The sequence below is a fragment of the Hypanus sabinus genome, chromosome 26, assembly GCF_030144855.1.
Source record: "Hypanus sabinus isolate sHypSab1 chromosome 26, sHypSab1.hap1, whole genome shotgun sequence".
In the NCBI taxonomy this organism is placed as follows: domain Eukaryota; kingdom Metazoa; phylum Chordata; class Chondrichthyes; order Myliobatiformes; family Dasyatidae; genus Hypanus; species Hypanus sabinus.
Genome location: NC_082731.1, coordinates 31369946 through 31383109, shown reverse-complemented (window position 1 = coordinate 31383109; position 13164 = coordinate 31369946). Strand labels below are relative to the sequence as shown.

At 56.5% G+C, this 13164-nt stretch overlaps 1 protein-coding gene across 1 annotated transcript in view; it reads left to right on the top strand.

The window, feature by feature from the left end:
- Window positions 1-12889, top strand: part of LOC132381732 (capping protein, Arp2/3 and myosin-I linker protein 3-like) — a 34291-nt gene extending 21402 nt beyond the window's left edge. Inside the window, exons 12-18 of the mRNA XM_059951303.1 lie at window positions 275-459; window positions 981-1167; window positions 2151-2291; window positions 2611-2727; window positions 3116-3211; window positions 11976-12025; window positions 12351-12889. Of these exons, the coding sequence (XP_059807286.1) occupies window positions 275-459; window positions 981-1167; window positions 2151-2291; window positions 2611-2727; window positions 3116-3211; window positions 11976-12010 (761 nt within the window). The 3' untranslated portion in view covers window positions 12011-12025; window positions 12351-12889. The remainder of the gene's footprint in view (window positions 1-274; window positions 460-980; window positions 1168-2150; window positions 2292-2610; window positions 2728-3115; window positions 3212-11975; window positions 12026-12350) is intronic.
- Window positions 12890-13164: the final 275 nt, after the last annotated feature.

Genomic DNA, 13164 nt, shown 5'->3' with positions numbered 1-13164 from the left:
CCTCTGTCCCCACTTCCTCACTTATCCTCCATTTTCCCCAGCCCACCTTTCTTCCCTCCTTCCTCACTCTCATTCTCCCCTGCACTCTTCCCCACCCTCTCCTTACCCTCTTCTCTATCCCCCCATTCCTCACGACTTCTCTCTCACCTTCCCACCTCACTCCCCCTCCTCTTCCCTGTCTCTCGACTCTCACCCCCACTTTCTCCACACCTCTCTCACTACCCCCCACCCCCCAAGGTCAGCAGCAACAGACGTGTGGCCTTCCCTCCCGCAGGAGACCGGGGAGGACTGGACGAGCAGCTGCAGGACTCGGGCTTAAGGAAGGACAGAGCCCGAGAGTGGGAGAGGGACCCAGAGACGGCCGGAGCTCAGGACACGGACACAGAGAGCCCCCCGATCGAGGCGGAGGGACTGTGTGCAGCAGAGACCCGACCGTTAGCTAAAGAGTGGTCCGAGAAGGTAGGGAGTGAGGGAACGAGAGAGGGGTGGCAGGGAGAGATGGGGAGAGCGGGAGTGTGAGAGGGAGGAAAGAGAGGGGAGAGGGTAGCAGAGAGAAAGGAGAGGGGTTGGAGGGGAAAGTGAGAGAGGGTGGGAAATGGAGGGAGGTGAGAGAGGGAAAGTCAAAGGGAGGAAAGGGGTGAGAGGGGAGAGAAGGGGGAGATAGAGGGGGAGGGGTAGAGAGAGGGAGTGTGAGAAGGGGAGGGGGAAGGAGAGGGGGTGAGGGAAAGCAAGAGGGGGAGAGAGAGAGAGAGGGTGGGAGATGGAGAGAGGGGGACAGGGTAAGAGACAGAGGTGGGGAGAAAGGTGAGAAAGAGAGGGGTGGGGGTCAGGGATGAGAAAAACAGAAACAAACTGGAGGAGAGGGGAAAGGAAAGGGAGGGAGAGAGGAGAGTTTTGGCCCGAGGGATTGAGGGGCTGGGTCAGACTGGTAAGTCTAAGGATCCCACCCTGACTGTTCAACTCTCTCCCTCCCACCACAGCCCCTGGTCGGGTCACAGCACAGGGTGTTATCCCCTACAGAGGCTGAGGGGCTTGATGCCATACCCTTGATGATTCCTCACAAGGCACAGGAGGCAAAGGATCAGGGACGGGAGAGGTCGCCCCCTCCAGTGACCAGTGGTGTTGCCACCGAGCAAGAAGAGCGGGGTCAGAGGGAACATCCGCCAGGTGAGGGCTTGCCGTGTTCACTCCCACCTCACCCCAAACCATCACTCCCAACCCGTCACTCCTACCTCACCCCAACCCGTCACTCCCAACCCATCACTCCCACCTCACCCCAACACGTCACTCCCACCCCGTCACTCCCACCTCACCCCGATCTGTCACTCCCAACCCATCACTCCCACCTCACCCCAAACCATCACTCCCAACCCGTCACTCCTACCTCACCCCAACCCGTCACTCCCAACCCATCACTCCCACCTCACCCCAACACGTCACTCCCACCTCACCCCGATCTGTCACTCCCAACCCATCACTCCCACCTCATCCCAAACCATCACTCCCAACCCGTCACTCCTACCTCACCCCAACCCATCACTCCCAACCCGTCACTCACACCTTATCTCGACCCATCATTCCCAACCCATCTCTCCCACCTCACCCCACCCCATCACTCCTACCTCACCCCGACCTGTCACTCCCACCCCGTCACTCCCACCTCACCCCGATCTGTCACTCCCACCCCGTCACTCCCATCTCACCTCAACACGTCACTCCCACCTCACCCCGATCTGTCACTCCCAACCCATCACTCCCACCTCACCCCAACACATCACTCCCACCTCACCCCGACCCGTCACTCCCAACCCATCACTCCCACCTCACCCCGATCTGTCACTCCCAACCCATCACTCCCACCTCATCCCAAACCATCACTCCCAACCCGTCACTCCTACCTCACCCCAACCCGTCACTCACACCTTATCCCGACCCATCATTCCCAACCCATCACTCCCACCTCACCCCACCCCATCACTCTCACCTCACTCCCACCCCATCACTCCCAACCCGTCACTCCCACCCCATCACTCCCACCTCACCCCAACCCGTCACTCCCACCTCACCCCGACCCACCCAGAACCTTCTCTCCCTCCCTGTCTGTGACTCCCCCCGTGAGCTTGCTGTGTGACTGCTGCCCCTCCCCGCAGAGCGAGCGGAGAGCCGGAAGACCCCACTGAAACCTCAGCGATCCAAGCGCCTGCAGAGTGACGGAGTGAGCAGCTCCGGGACCGGGCAGGAGTCTCCCAGCCCCCTCGAGAGAGCAGCACCCACCGAGCTCGGCCAGCCACGTAAGGGTTAATGTCTCTGACAGGGGGGATTGGGCAGCCAGTCATAACCCCAGACCAGGGGGTGAGAGAGGGGGGACAGTGAAAGATGGGGGAGAGAGCAAGAGAAGGGAGAGGTGTAGGGGAAGAGGGAGAGAGAGGAAGGGGGAGAGCAGGGGAGAGGGAGGGGCGAGGGAGGTAGAGAGAGTGGTGGAAATGGAGAGAGAGGGAGGGGACAGGAGGAGAGAGGGAGGAGGGAGAGAAGGAGAATGAGGGGAAGAGAGGTGAGAGGGAGGGAGGGGGAATCTGATGGGGAAAGGTGACTCTTGCCCTTGTTTTTCAGGAGGTGACGTGTATCCCCCACGGCCGGTCCCCTTCAAGCGGTCAGTTCTCACCCGTCATCGATCCGAGCTGCAGGGCACCTCTCCCTCCCTCGACAGGCAAAGTCCGACGGACAACAGTGAGTTCCCCGGGGTGACTCCTTTGCGGGTGGGGGGTTGCGAGGAGGGAGGAGGGGGAGAGATGGGGAGATAGGGATGGGGAAGAGGGGGGGAGGGAGGGTCAGAGAGTGGGAAAGAGGGAGGGGAGGAGGGAGAGAGGAGGAATGGGATGGGAGAAGGGGAAGGAAGAGGTGAGTGGGTAGCCTGGGATAGATAGGGGTGAGAGAGGAGGGGAAGGAGGAAAGGCTGAGTGAAAGAGAAGGGAAGGGTGGAAGAGGAGACAGAAAGAAGGAGAGGGGATGGGGAGGAGAAGTAAGCAGTGAGAAGTGGTTAGGAGAGGGAAGGGGGAAGGGTCTCTCCCTCTGGTTCCCCCCCCCCCCCCCAACACTGTCCCTTTTCCTGCCCCAGGGACAGATAGCGTGCTTCGGCCACAGAAGCCCCCCATCCGGAGAAAGCCGCTGCTTCCCACCCGGACCCTCCCTGTGGACACAAGTGCTCCTCCTGGTAAGTGTGCTGTTTCCCTCCCAGACGCCCCCCATCCCCCGAGGATAAAACATTGTGCTTTCGTCCGATCCGTGCCCCTCGTGGTTTAAGGCCCCTGTGCAAGTTCGCTGTTCATAGCCCAGTCCCCTGTCTTTCCAAATACCACACACACACACACACACACACACACACACACACACACACACACACACACACACACACACACACACACACACACACACACACACACACACACACACACACACACACACACACACACACACACACACACACACACACCAAGGAAAGGTCCCCTTACAGGGCCCTGGGGGACAGCACAGGGCACGGGCCTCCACCCGGAGTAACAACCTCCCTCCCTCTGCTTCTCGAACGGGGAGAGAGTCACCCAGTTGGGAAGGCTCGGGGTGCTTTCGGACTGAAGGGGCAGGGACGGGGGCTGGTTGTCTTTGCGGTGTTGTTGACGAACTTTCCCTGGGAAGGTTGGTTTGAGATGCTGGATGTCTGCCGTGCCCCCGGACCTCCCGACGGAGGACACTCACTCCTCCCCGTGGAGGGGCCCACCCCACCACCGCCCAGCTGGACCTGCTGCCTTCCCTGGGAGCTGGTACGTCGGGGGGCCTCCCTCCAGACTTGGCTGTCCAGGCTCAGAGGAAAGCTTCCAGGGGTGGTGGACCCCGCACCTCTGCTTAACGATGTTAGGCCGAGCAGAACGGCGCAGGAACAGGCGTGATCTGTGCCGAACGGGATACCCAGTTAAACAAAATCCCTTCTGTACGCGATCCTCGTCCATTCGCTGCCAGCGCTGACAAACACCCCCGTCACATCTAACCCTGACACCCACCACTCACCACTTGCCCTGCACGCCTCCGAGAGGGAGGTGACTCTGTGGACCACATTGCCTCCAATGGCTGCGGAGGCCGAGTCACCGGGCTGCAGGTGCTGAAAGCAGAGGCTGGTTGGTGCTTTAAAGAGCGTCAAAGAAGTCAGGAGGACGGGGTTGAGAGGTCGGCCACGACTGGACAGACGAATGGCCAAATTCCGCTCCTGTATCTCCGGGTCTTTTGGAGGCTCCGCGCTAGACGCTGACGCAGCCGGTCAGAATGATGTTCGTGGCTCCTCTGGACAATTTGCCAACCTCCTCGAACTCCTAATGAAGGGTTGCTGAGATTCCGAGGGGGGGGTGGCAAGGAGAGGGAGCCTCCTTATGAGCCTCTTCAACGCCTCAGTTGACCCTGCCCCGAGCACCCCCCCCCCAGGGCAGAGAACTCCAAGCACCGTCCACTCTCTGTGTAAACCCAAACTCGCCTTTAAACTCAGCCACTCTCGTCTTTAATGGAAGCTCGAGGGTATTGGTTAAGGTTGTTACATCTGGGGTGGGGGTGGTAATGGGGACAAGCTCCCATTGCCTATTAAATGCTCCCGATGGCGTGTGATTCAAACAGCCTCTGACAACCAGCTCCAGCTCCCGGCCTTCACGTGGGGCTTAGCTACTAAACCTGGCCGAATCGTTTTACTGACAGGAGAAGGGGGGGCTACTGGCTCCTTAAAACCAGTCGCTCCGGGCGGATGGGGCTCGTCAGCCGCAGTTGGCAGCTCATCTAGGAGAAGGGAAACTCTCATCTCAAACCTCCGCTGCCTTGTGGCCAGACCCACTCACTTTGGGAGTGAACCCCGAGGGAAAAATCTGGAGCTGGAGTCCTTAAGACAACTCTTGCGATGCCGCTGGCCCCAAACTCCCTTTAGATTCATGGCAAGGGGAGCCTGCGACATGGGCGACAGCTGGCTCTCCATATTGTACTGCCCAGGCTTGTGTATCGAGACAGCTGGGACGCAACATCCAACAGAGGGCCTGGTAACAGACAGCTCCCCCTGGGGAAAAGAAGACAATCTGCACCTCTGGTAACTTTATAAGCTGCTGCCAGTTGCTGTGGGAGGTGGGTGTGAGCTTGAGTTGCTGCAGGCCCCAAGGCGAGGGTGGAGCCAGACTGCAGCTCAGGAGGGAGCGCCAGGGACCTGGAGTGGTACAGATAACGCATTTCCCAGTCTATGCCTCCGAGGTCACGGGGTGGGTTCTGTAAACCTCTGCCGTCTTCCTCCTTGGAGCGGGCAGAAACAACACATACACAAGATTACTCAAATGCTACTCAAAATATTGAATACACAACAAATCCCTCATTCTGGGGCATCTCCAACCGATAGCATGAGTATCGATTTTTCTTTCCTTTCTGGTAATTTTGCCCCCTTCTCTTACTCTCTTCATTCCCTATTCTGGCTCCCCTCTTACCCCTTCTCTTCGCCACACATGCCCATCGCCTCCCTCTGGTTCCCCTCCTCCTTCCCTCTCTCCCGTGGTCCACTGCCCTCTTCCCTCAGATTCCTCATTCTTCAGCCCTTTACCTCTTCCACCTATCCCCTACCAACCTTCTTACTCCCCCCTCCCCAACCTACCCCCTTCCCCCCCACCTTGTCTCCCCATCACCTGCCAGCTTGCACTCTTGCCCCTCCCCCTACTTTCTTATTCTGGTTTCTGCCCCCTTCCTTTCCAGTCCTGATGAAATGTCGACTGTCCATCCCCTTCCGTAGACCCCACCTGGCCTGCTGTGTTTCTGCACCGTTTTAGACCATAAGGTATGGGAGCAGAATTGGCCCATCGAGTCTCCATTTCATCCTGGCTGATCCATTTCCCTCTCAGCCCCAACCTCCTGCCTTCTCCGGGTATCAACCTCGGCCTTAAATATACACAAAGACTCGGCCTCCACAGCCGCCTGTGGCAAAGAATTCCACAGATTCACCACCCTCTGGTGAAATAAATTCCTCCTCCTCCTCTCCGTTCTGAGGCTGTGTCCTCTGGTCTTGGACTCCCCCCCACAAAGGAAACATCCTCTCCACATCCGCTCTGTCGAGGCCTTTCACCATGCGATCGATTTCAATGAGATTCCGCCCTCCCCCCCACCCAATCTTCTGAATTCCAGAGCCATCAAACACTCCTCATATGAGAAGCACTTCAATCCCGGAATCATTTCTGTGAATTTCCTTTGAACCCTCTTCAAAGTCAGCACACCCTTCCTTAAGAAAGGTGCCCAGAACTGCTCACCATTCTCAAAGTGAGACCTCACCAGGGCCTTACAAATCCTCGCCATTACATCCTTACTCCTCTTGGAATGAAGGAAAACATTGCATTAGCCTCCTCACCACAGACTCAACCTCCAAATTAATGGAATCCTGCACAAGGACTCCCAACGCCCTTTACACCTCAGAATTTATGAATTTTCTCTCCATTTAGAAGATAGTCTACGCTTTTTATTTCTGCTACCAAACTGCATGGCCTTCACTCTGTCTGCCTTATCACTCTTCATCCCTTACTCCACTGATGAACCTGACTAGATTCTCCTTTCTGAACTGCAGGGTGAATTCGATCTGATTACGATTCCTTTTCCCTAAGGGTTCCATTACCTTAAGCTCTCTCTTGTCATTTCTGGGTTTGTTGCTGCAGAATAGCCAATCCTCTAGTGGGCTCAGCCACATGGTGCTCTAAAAAAATACCTCACAGGCATTCTACAAATCCCCCTCGTGATCCGGCACCAATCTGATTCTACCTGCATATTGAAATCACCCCCCGCCCCACATTACTATCATAGCCCCTTTGACAGGCACTTTCTATCTCCCATTGTAATTTGTAGACTACATTCTTACTACTGTTCGGGGGTCTTCCCAACAGGGTACTTTTACCCCTGTAGTTCCTTAGCTCCACCCATAACGATTCAAAACCTTCTGACCCTATGTCACCTCCTTCTAATGATTTAATTTCATTTTTTACAACAGAGTCACAGTGTGCCCTCTGCTTTCCTGCCTGTCCTTTCAATACAATGTGTATCTTTGGACATTAAGCTCTCAACTATAATCCTCTTTTAGCTATGATGCCAACATCATCATGCCTGCCAGCGCTACAAGATTATCTACCTTATTCTCTATTCTGCACGCATTCAAATACAAACCTTCAGTCCTGTATTCATCACCCGTTCCGATTTTGTCTTTCCTTTATGTTGCAACTCATCCTACTCACTGCAATCTTCCCCTGTCATCAGCCTCTCATTGTTACACGCTGCCCCTGTTTGTAAACCAATGACTCAACTCTTGGCACTATCGCTTCAGTTCCCGTCCCCTGCCAAGTTAGTTTGAACCCTCCCCGGCAGCTCTGGCAAACCTGCCCGCCTTGGGATCAGGCGTAACCCGTCCCTTTTGTACAGGTCATAACTCCGCCAGAAGCCTGAACTCCTGCCCCCGTCCCCAGTTCTTCAGCCAGGGATTCATCCTGTCACCTCATCCCATTTTCACTCTCACTGACAAGTGGCACAGGTAGCAATCGAGAGGTGCTTCTCAGCTCCCGAAAATCCCTCTTCGAGACCTCCTCACTTTTCCTACCAATGTAATCGGTGCCAACATGTACCACCCTCCTCCTTCAGAATGCCGTGGAACTGATCTGAGATGTCCCTGCTCCTGGCACAGGAGGAAACGCACCATCCGAGTGTCTCGATCACACCCACAGAATCCTGTCTCTATTCCCCTATGGAACCTCCTATCACCACCGCTGACCTCTACTCGCGCCTGTGAGCCACAGCACCAGACACAGTGTCAGAAACTCGGTCACTGTGAATCCCCGGTAGTTTCCCAGAAATCCCACATCTCACGCACAGAAGAAAACACCGCCGCTGGAGTCACCCTCACCCCGCTAACTGTGCCCTAACAGAAATAATCTCACCTTGCCAACCGTGCCCTAACAGAAATAATCTCACCTTGCCAACCGTGCCCTAACAGACACAATCTCACCCCGCCAACCGTGCCCTAACAGACAATCTCACCCCGCCAACCGTGCCCTAACAGACACAATCTCACCCCGCCAACCGTGCCCTAACAGACACAATCTCACCCCGATAACCGTGCCCTAACAGACACAATCTCACCCCACTAACCGTGCCCTAACAGACACAATCTCACCCCGATAACCGTGCCCTAACAGACACAATCTCACCCCGATAACCGTGCCCTAACAGACACAATCTCACCCCGCTAACCGTGCCCTAACAGACACAATCTCACCCCGCTAACCGTGCCCTAACAGACACAATCTCACCCCGATAACCGTGCCCTAACAGACACAATCTCACCCCGCTAACCGTGCCCTAACAGACACAATCTCACCCCGCTAACCGTGCCCTAACAGACACAATCTCACCCCGATAACCGTGCCCTAACAGACACAATCTCACCCCGCTAACCGTGCCCTAACAGACACAATCTCACCCCGCCAACCGTGCCCTAACAGACACAATCTCACCCCGCCAACCGTGCCCTAACAGACACAATCTCACCCCGCCAACCGTGCCCTAGCAGACAATCTCAGCCCGCCAACCGTGCCCTAACAGACACAATCTCACCCCGCCAACCGTGCCCTAGCAGACAACCTCACCCCACTAACCGTGCTCTAACAGACAATCTCACCCCGCCAACCGTGCCCTAACAGACACAATCTCACCCCGCCAACCGTGCCCTAGCAGACAATCTCAGCCCGCCAACCGTGCCCTAACAGACAATCTCACCGCGCCAACCGTGCCCTAACAGACAATCTCACCGCGCCAACCGTGCCCTAACAGACAATCTCACCCCGATAACCGTGCCCTAACAGACACAATCTCACCCCGCCAACCGTGCCCTAACAGACACAATCTCACCCCGCCAACCGTGCCCTAGCAGACAATCTCAGCCCGCCAACCGTGCCCTAACAGACACAATCTCACCCCACCAATCGTGCCCTAACAGACACAATCTCACCCCACCAATCGTGCCCTAACAGACACAATCTCACCCCGCTAACCGTGCCCTAACAGACACAATCTCACCCCGCTAACCGTGCCCTAACAGACAATCTCACCCCACTAACCGTGCCCTAACAGACACAATCTCACCCCGCTAACCGTGCCCTAACAGACACAATCTCACCCCGCCAACCGTGCCCTAACAGACAATCTCACCCCACTAACCGTGCCCTAACAGACAATCTCACCCCGCCAACCGTGCCCTAACAGACACAATCTCACCCCGCTAACCGTGCCCTAACAGACAATCTCACCCCACTAACCGTGCCCTAACAGACAAAATCTCACCCCGCCAACCGTGCCCTAACAGACACAATCTCACCCCGCTAACCGTGCCCTAACAGACAATCTCACCCCACTAACCGTGCCCTAACAGACACAATCTCACCCCGCTAACCGTGCCCTAACAGACACAATCTCACCCCACCAATCGTGCCCTAACAGACACAATCTCACCCCGCCAACCGTGCCCTAACAGACACAATCTCACCCCACTAACCATGCCCTAACAGACACAATCTCACCCCGCTAACCGTGCCCTAACAGACACAATCTCACCCCGCTAACCGTGCCCTAACAGACACAATCTCACCCCGCTAACCGTGCCCTAACAGACAATCTCACCCCACTAACCGTGCCCTAACAATCTCACCCCGCTAACCGTGCCCTAACAATCTCACCCCGCCAACCGTGCCCTAACAGACACAATCTCACCCCGCCAACCGTGCCCTAACAGACACAATCTCACCCCGCCAACCGTGCCCTAACAGACAATCTCACCCCACTAACCGTGCCCTAACAATCTCACCCCGCTAACCGTGCCCTAACAGACAATCTCACCCCACCAACCGTGCCCTAACAGACACAATCTCACCCCGCTAACCGTGCCCTAACAGACACAATCTCACCCCGATAACCGTGCCCTAACAGACACAATCTCACCCCGCTAACCGTGCCCTAACAGACACAATCTCACCCCGCCAACCGTGCCCTAACAGACACAATCTCACCCTGCCAACCGTGCCCTAACAGACACAATCTCACCCCACTAACCGTGCCCTAACAGACACAATCTCACCCCGATAACCGTGCCCTAACAGACACAATCTCACCCCACTAACCGTGCCCTAACAGACACAATCTCACCCCGCTAACTGTGCCCTAACAGACACAATCTCACCCCACTAACCGTGCCCTAACAGACACAATCTCACCCCGCTAACCGTGCCCTAACAGACACAATCTCACCCCGCTAACTGTGCTCTAACAAGAGGAGGAATGAAGAATAAAGAAGAAAAACAAATTTACCGGATGCTTCCCTTCCCCAAAGCCACTCCAACACCGACCCCACTCACACAATGGCCGCTTGCTTCCCCCTTTCTTTCTACTTGCCCTTTCTGACGAATGCCACTCGCTGATTGGATGGGCGCCGTCCAACTCCGAAGCCCGTTGTACCGACTGTTCCCAGGCGGCCTCCCATCCAAGTGCTAACCAGGCCTGAGATTCCGGGCTGGGATGTGCACACTGACTCTCTGGAGAGAGAGTTGGTCTCACCTTTCGGAGTTGCCCACCGTGCCGATCCGCGGTGGGACTGGCCAAATCTCCTGCTCTCTGCCCCGCGACCCTACACCATCAGAATTCTCCCCACCAGACAGCTGTAGTCGTTTTAAATCCTGAGCAACACAGAAAATGCTGGCGCAGGTGTCGCTGACCTGCTGAATCTCCAGGAGCCTCGCCGGAGCCGGACTCTGGTGTGGCTGCATCCAGGCACCGGGCCCAGGGTCCGCCTTGGAGACGCTCCCGCACGCCGGACGCCGTGCTCCTGTCTGCCGTCTAGACACACCGTGATGCTTCAGTTTTTTCCGTCCGCTATTGACGGGAATGGGGTGGTGGTGGGGGGTCTCTTTATGCAGGGAGTTCTCCCCCACGCCGGCCTGGAGGAGACGGGAGTGTGTGCGCACAGAGCGCAACAGCTTCCAGCCTCTTTCAGCGTTTGAAGGGCTGATTAGCTCCTGGCGGCATTTGAAGTAATTAATTTATTTACTTACCGATACAGAGTGGGTCCGCGCCGGCCAGCAACCCCGATTAGCCCTAACCTAATCACGGGGTGACCCATTAACCTGCTAACCGGTACGTCTTTAGACGGTGCGAGGAGACCTGAGCACCCGGCAGAAACCCACAGGGAGGACGGACAGACTCCCTGCGGAGGGCGCTGGGATTGAACTCTGAACTCCGGCCTGAGCTGTGACCGCGACCTCAGCCCCAGGGTCACCAGCTGCGGGCCGGAATCACCGGAACCGCTTGCTCCTGGGGCCCGGCCGAGGTGACCATTCACCAGCCCAGGTTGGAAGCAGTGGCGGGGTTACTCTGGGCCCGGGTGTCTCCGGAGAAGCGGCCGGCAGGGTGTGCAGGCGCGTTTTCTTCGATTACAAAAATACATTTATCACAGCTTTACAAGCAGAAAGAGACAGTAACAGTGACCACAACAAAGTAAATTAAAACTTTCCCGTTCCTCGACAACGGTCCCGGAACGCCTCCATGGCGCCGGTGGACACTGACCTCCCTCTCCACGCTTACCCGGGCACGATCGTACTCCCGGGAAGTTGTGAAGGGTTCTGCCCGCCGCTGGTCTCAGCCAGGGCCACGGTCCCGGGAGTTCACCCGGCCTCTTTGCACCCCCCCGCGGACGGACACTGCCGCCTCACGCACTCTGGGAGATCTAAAACGAATGAGTTTATCACCGGGCACCGCTTTGCATAAAGGGTCTTCCGCCGGGGTTGTCGGGTCTCCAGTGCCTCCTCGCAGTCAGTAATCTTTAAACGGCGGGATCCCGGACCCTCTGTGTGAATTGCTCCTGCATTTCTATGACCAGATCTCTCTTCTGTCAACAGAGCCCGCGGAGCAGGTACCGGGAGTGGAGCAGTAGGAAGAGACAAGCAGGGTACGAGGGGACGTCACATCGGTGGGGGAATGGAGGGAAGGGAGAAGGGAGCGACACGGGATGGGTGAGGGGAGGGAGGAGTGGAAAGCCTCCGAAATGAGGGCTCACCTCGCCTACAGATCTCTGCATTGAGGGATCTTGCCTCCGTGGGGTCTCTTTTACTGAGAGATCCCCGTTGAGGGACTGCCCCAGCAGGGTGCTGCACTGAGGTATCCCTCCACGTAAATTACCCCTTTGAGGCACTGCCCCAGCAGGGTATTCTACTGAGGGATCTCTATCCTGGGGTTCTGAAGTTTACTGAACGAACTGCGTGAATCTGTTGCAGGAACCCAGAGTGCCTCGGATGGACCTGGTTCCAGGGACGAGACAGCTCACCGTCGCTGTGTCAATGGGCACCGTTGGCCAGACGGCGTCTGAAGAGGAGGGGACAGGGCAAAGGAGTTCAACCCTCCAAGATCCACCTCCCAGTCCAATCCCACCATCAGCACTGTGCCGGAAAGTCATCACCCCTCGCAAACAATGCCGCCTGGTTCCACTCAGCCCTCCCAACTTCCCAGTTCCATCCCACAGCTTTCACTCAGTCCTCCAAATCTGCAATATCTATCCCACCATTCTTTGGGTGTCTGGCTGGGCGTGATTGGCTGTGCTCTCTGTATGTAAATATATGTAAATCAGATGTAAATGAAATAAGCGTGGACTGCGGCCACTCAGCCCGTCCGCTCTCTGGTGGTTTTGTATATTTGCAGTAAACGTGCGCGGGCAGCGACAGTTCGGGCCTTCGGCCGCTAAAGGCAACACCGGCGAAAATAAAACTGTTTGCAGAGCAAGAGGGTCCGGATTCTTATTAACAACCCTCACCCTCCTCACCGGCGTACCTCCTACCCTCAGGTCCACTCTCCCCAACCTGCATCCAATCTCTCACCCACGCCCCCTCTTACCCCCCCCCCAAATCATCGCCCTCGCCAGATCCTTCCAGCACCCACAATCTACCACCCTGAAATAAAACGGTGACGGAGGAGGTAGGTCCCGGCTTCTTTTTAACCGCACTCAACCAATCCTCCCCAATCTAATCACCATCCACCGCCCCAGCCCCTCTCTCCGCCCCTCGAAACCCCTCCTAACCTCTACCCCCTCTCCTT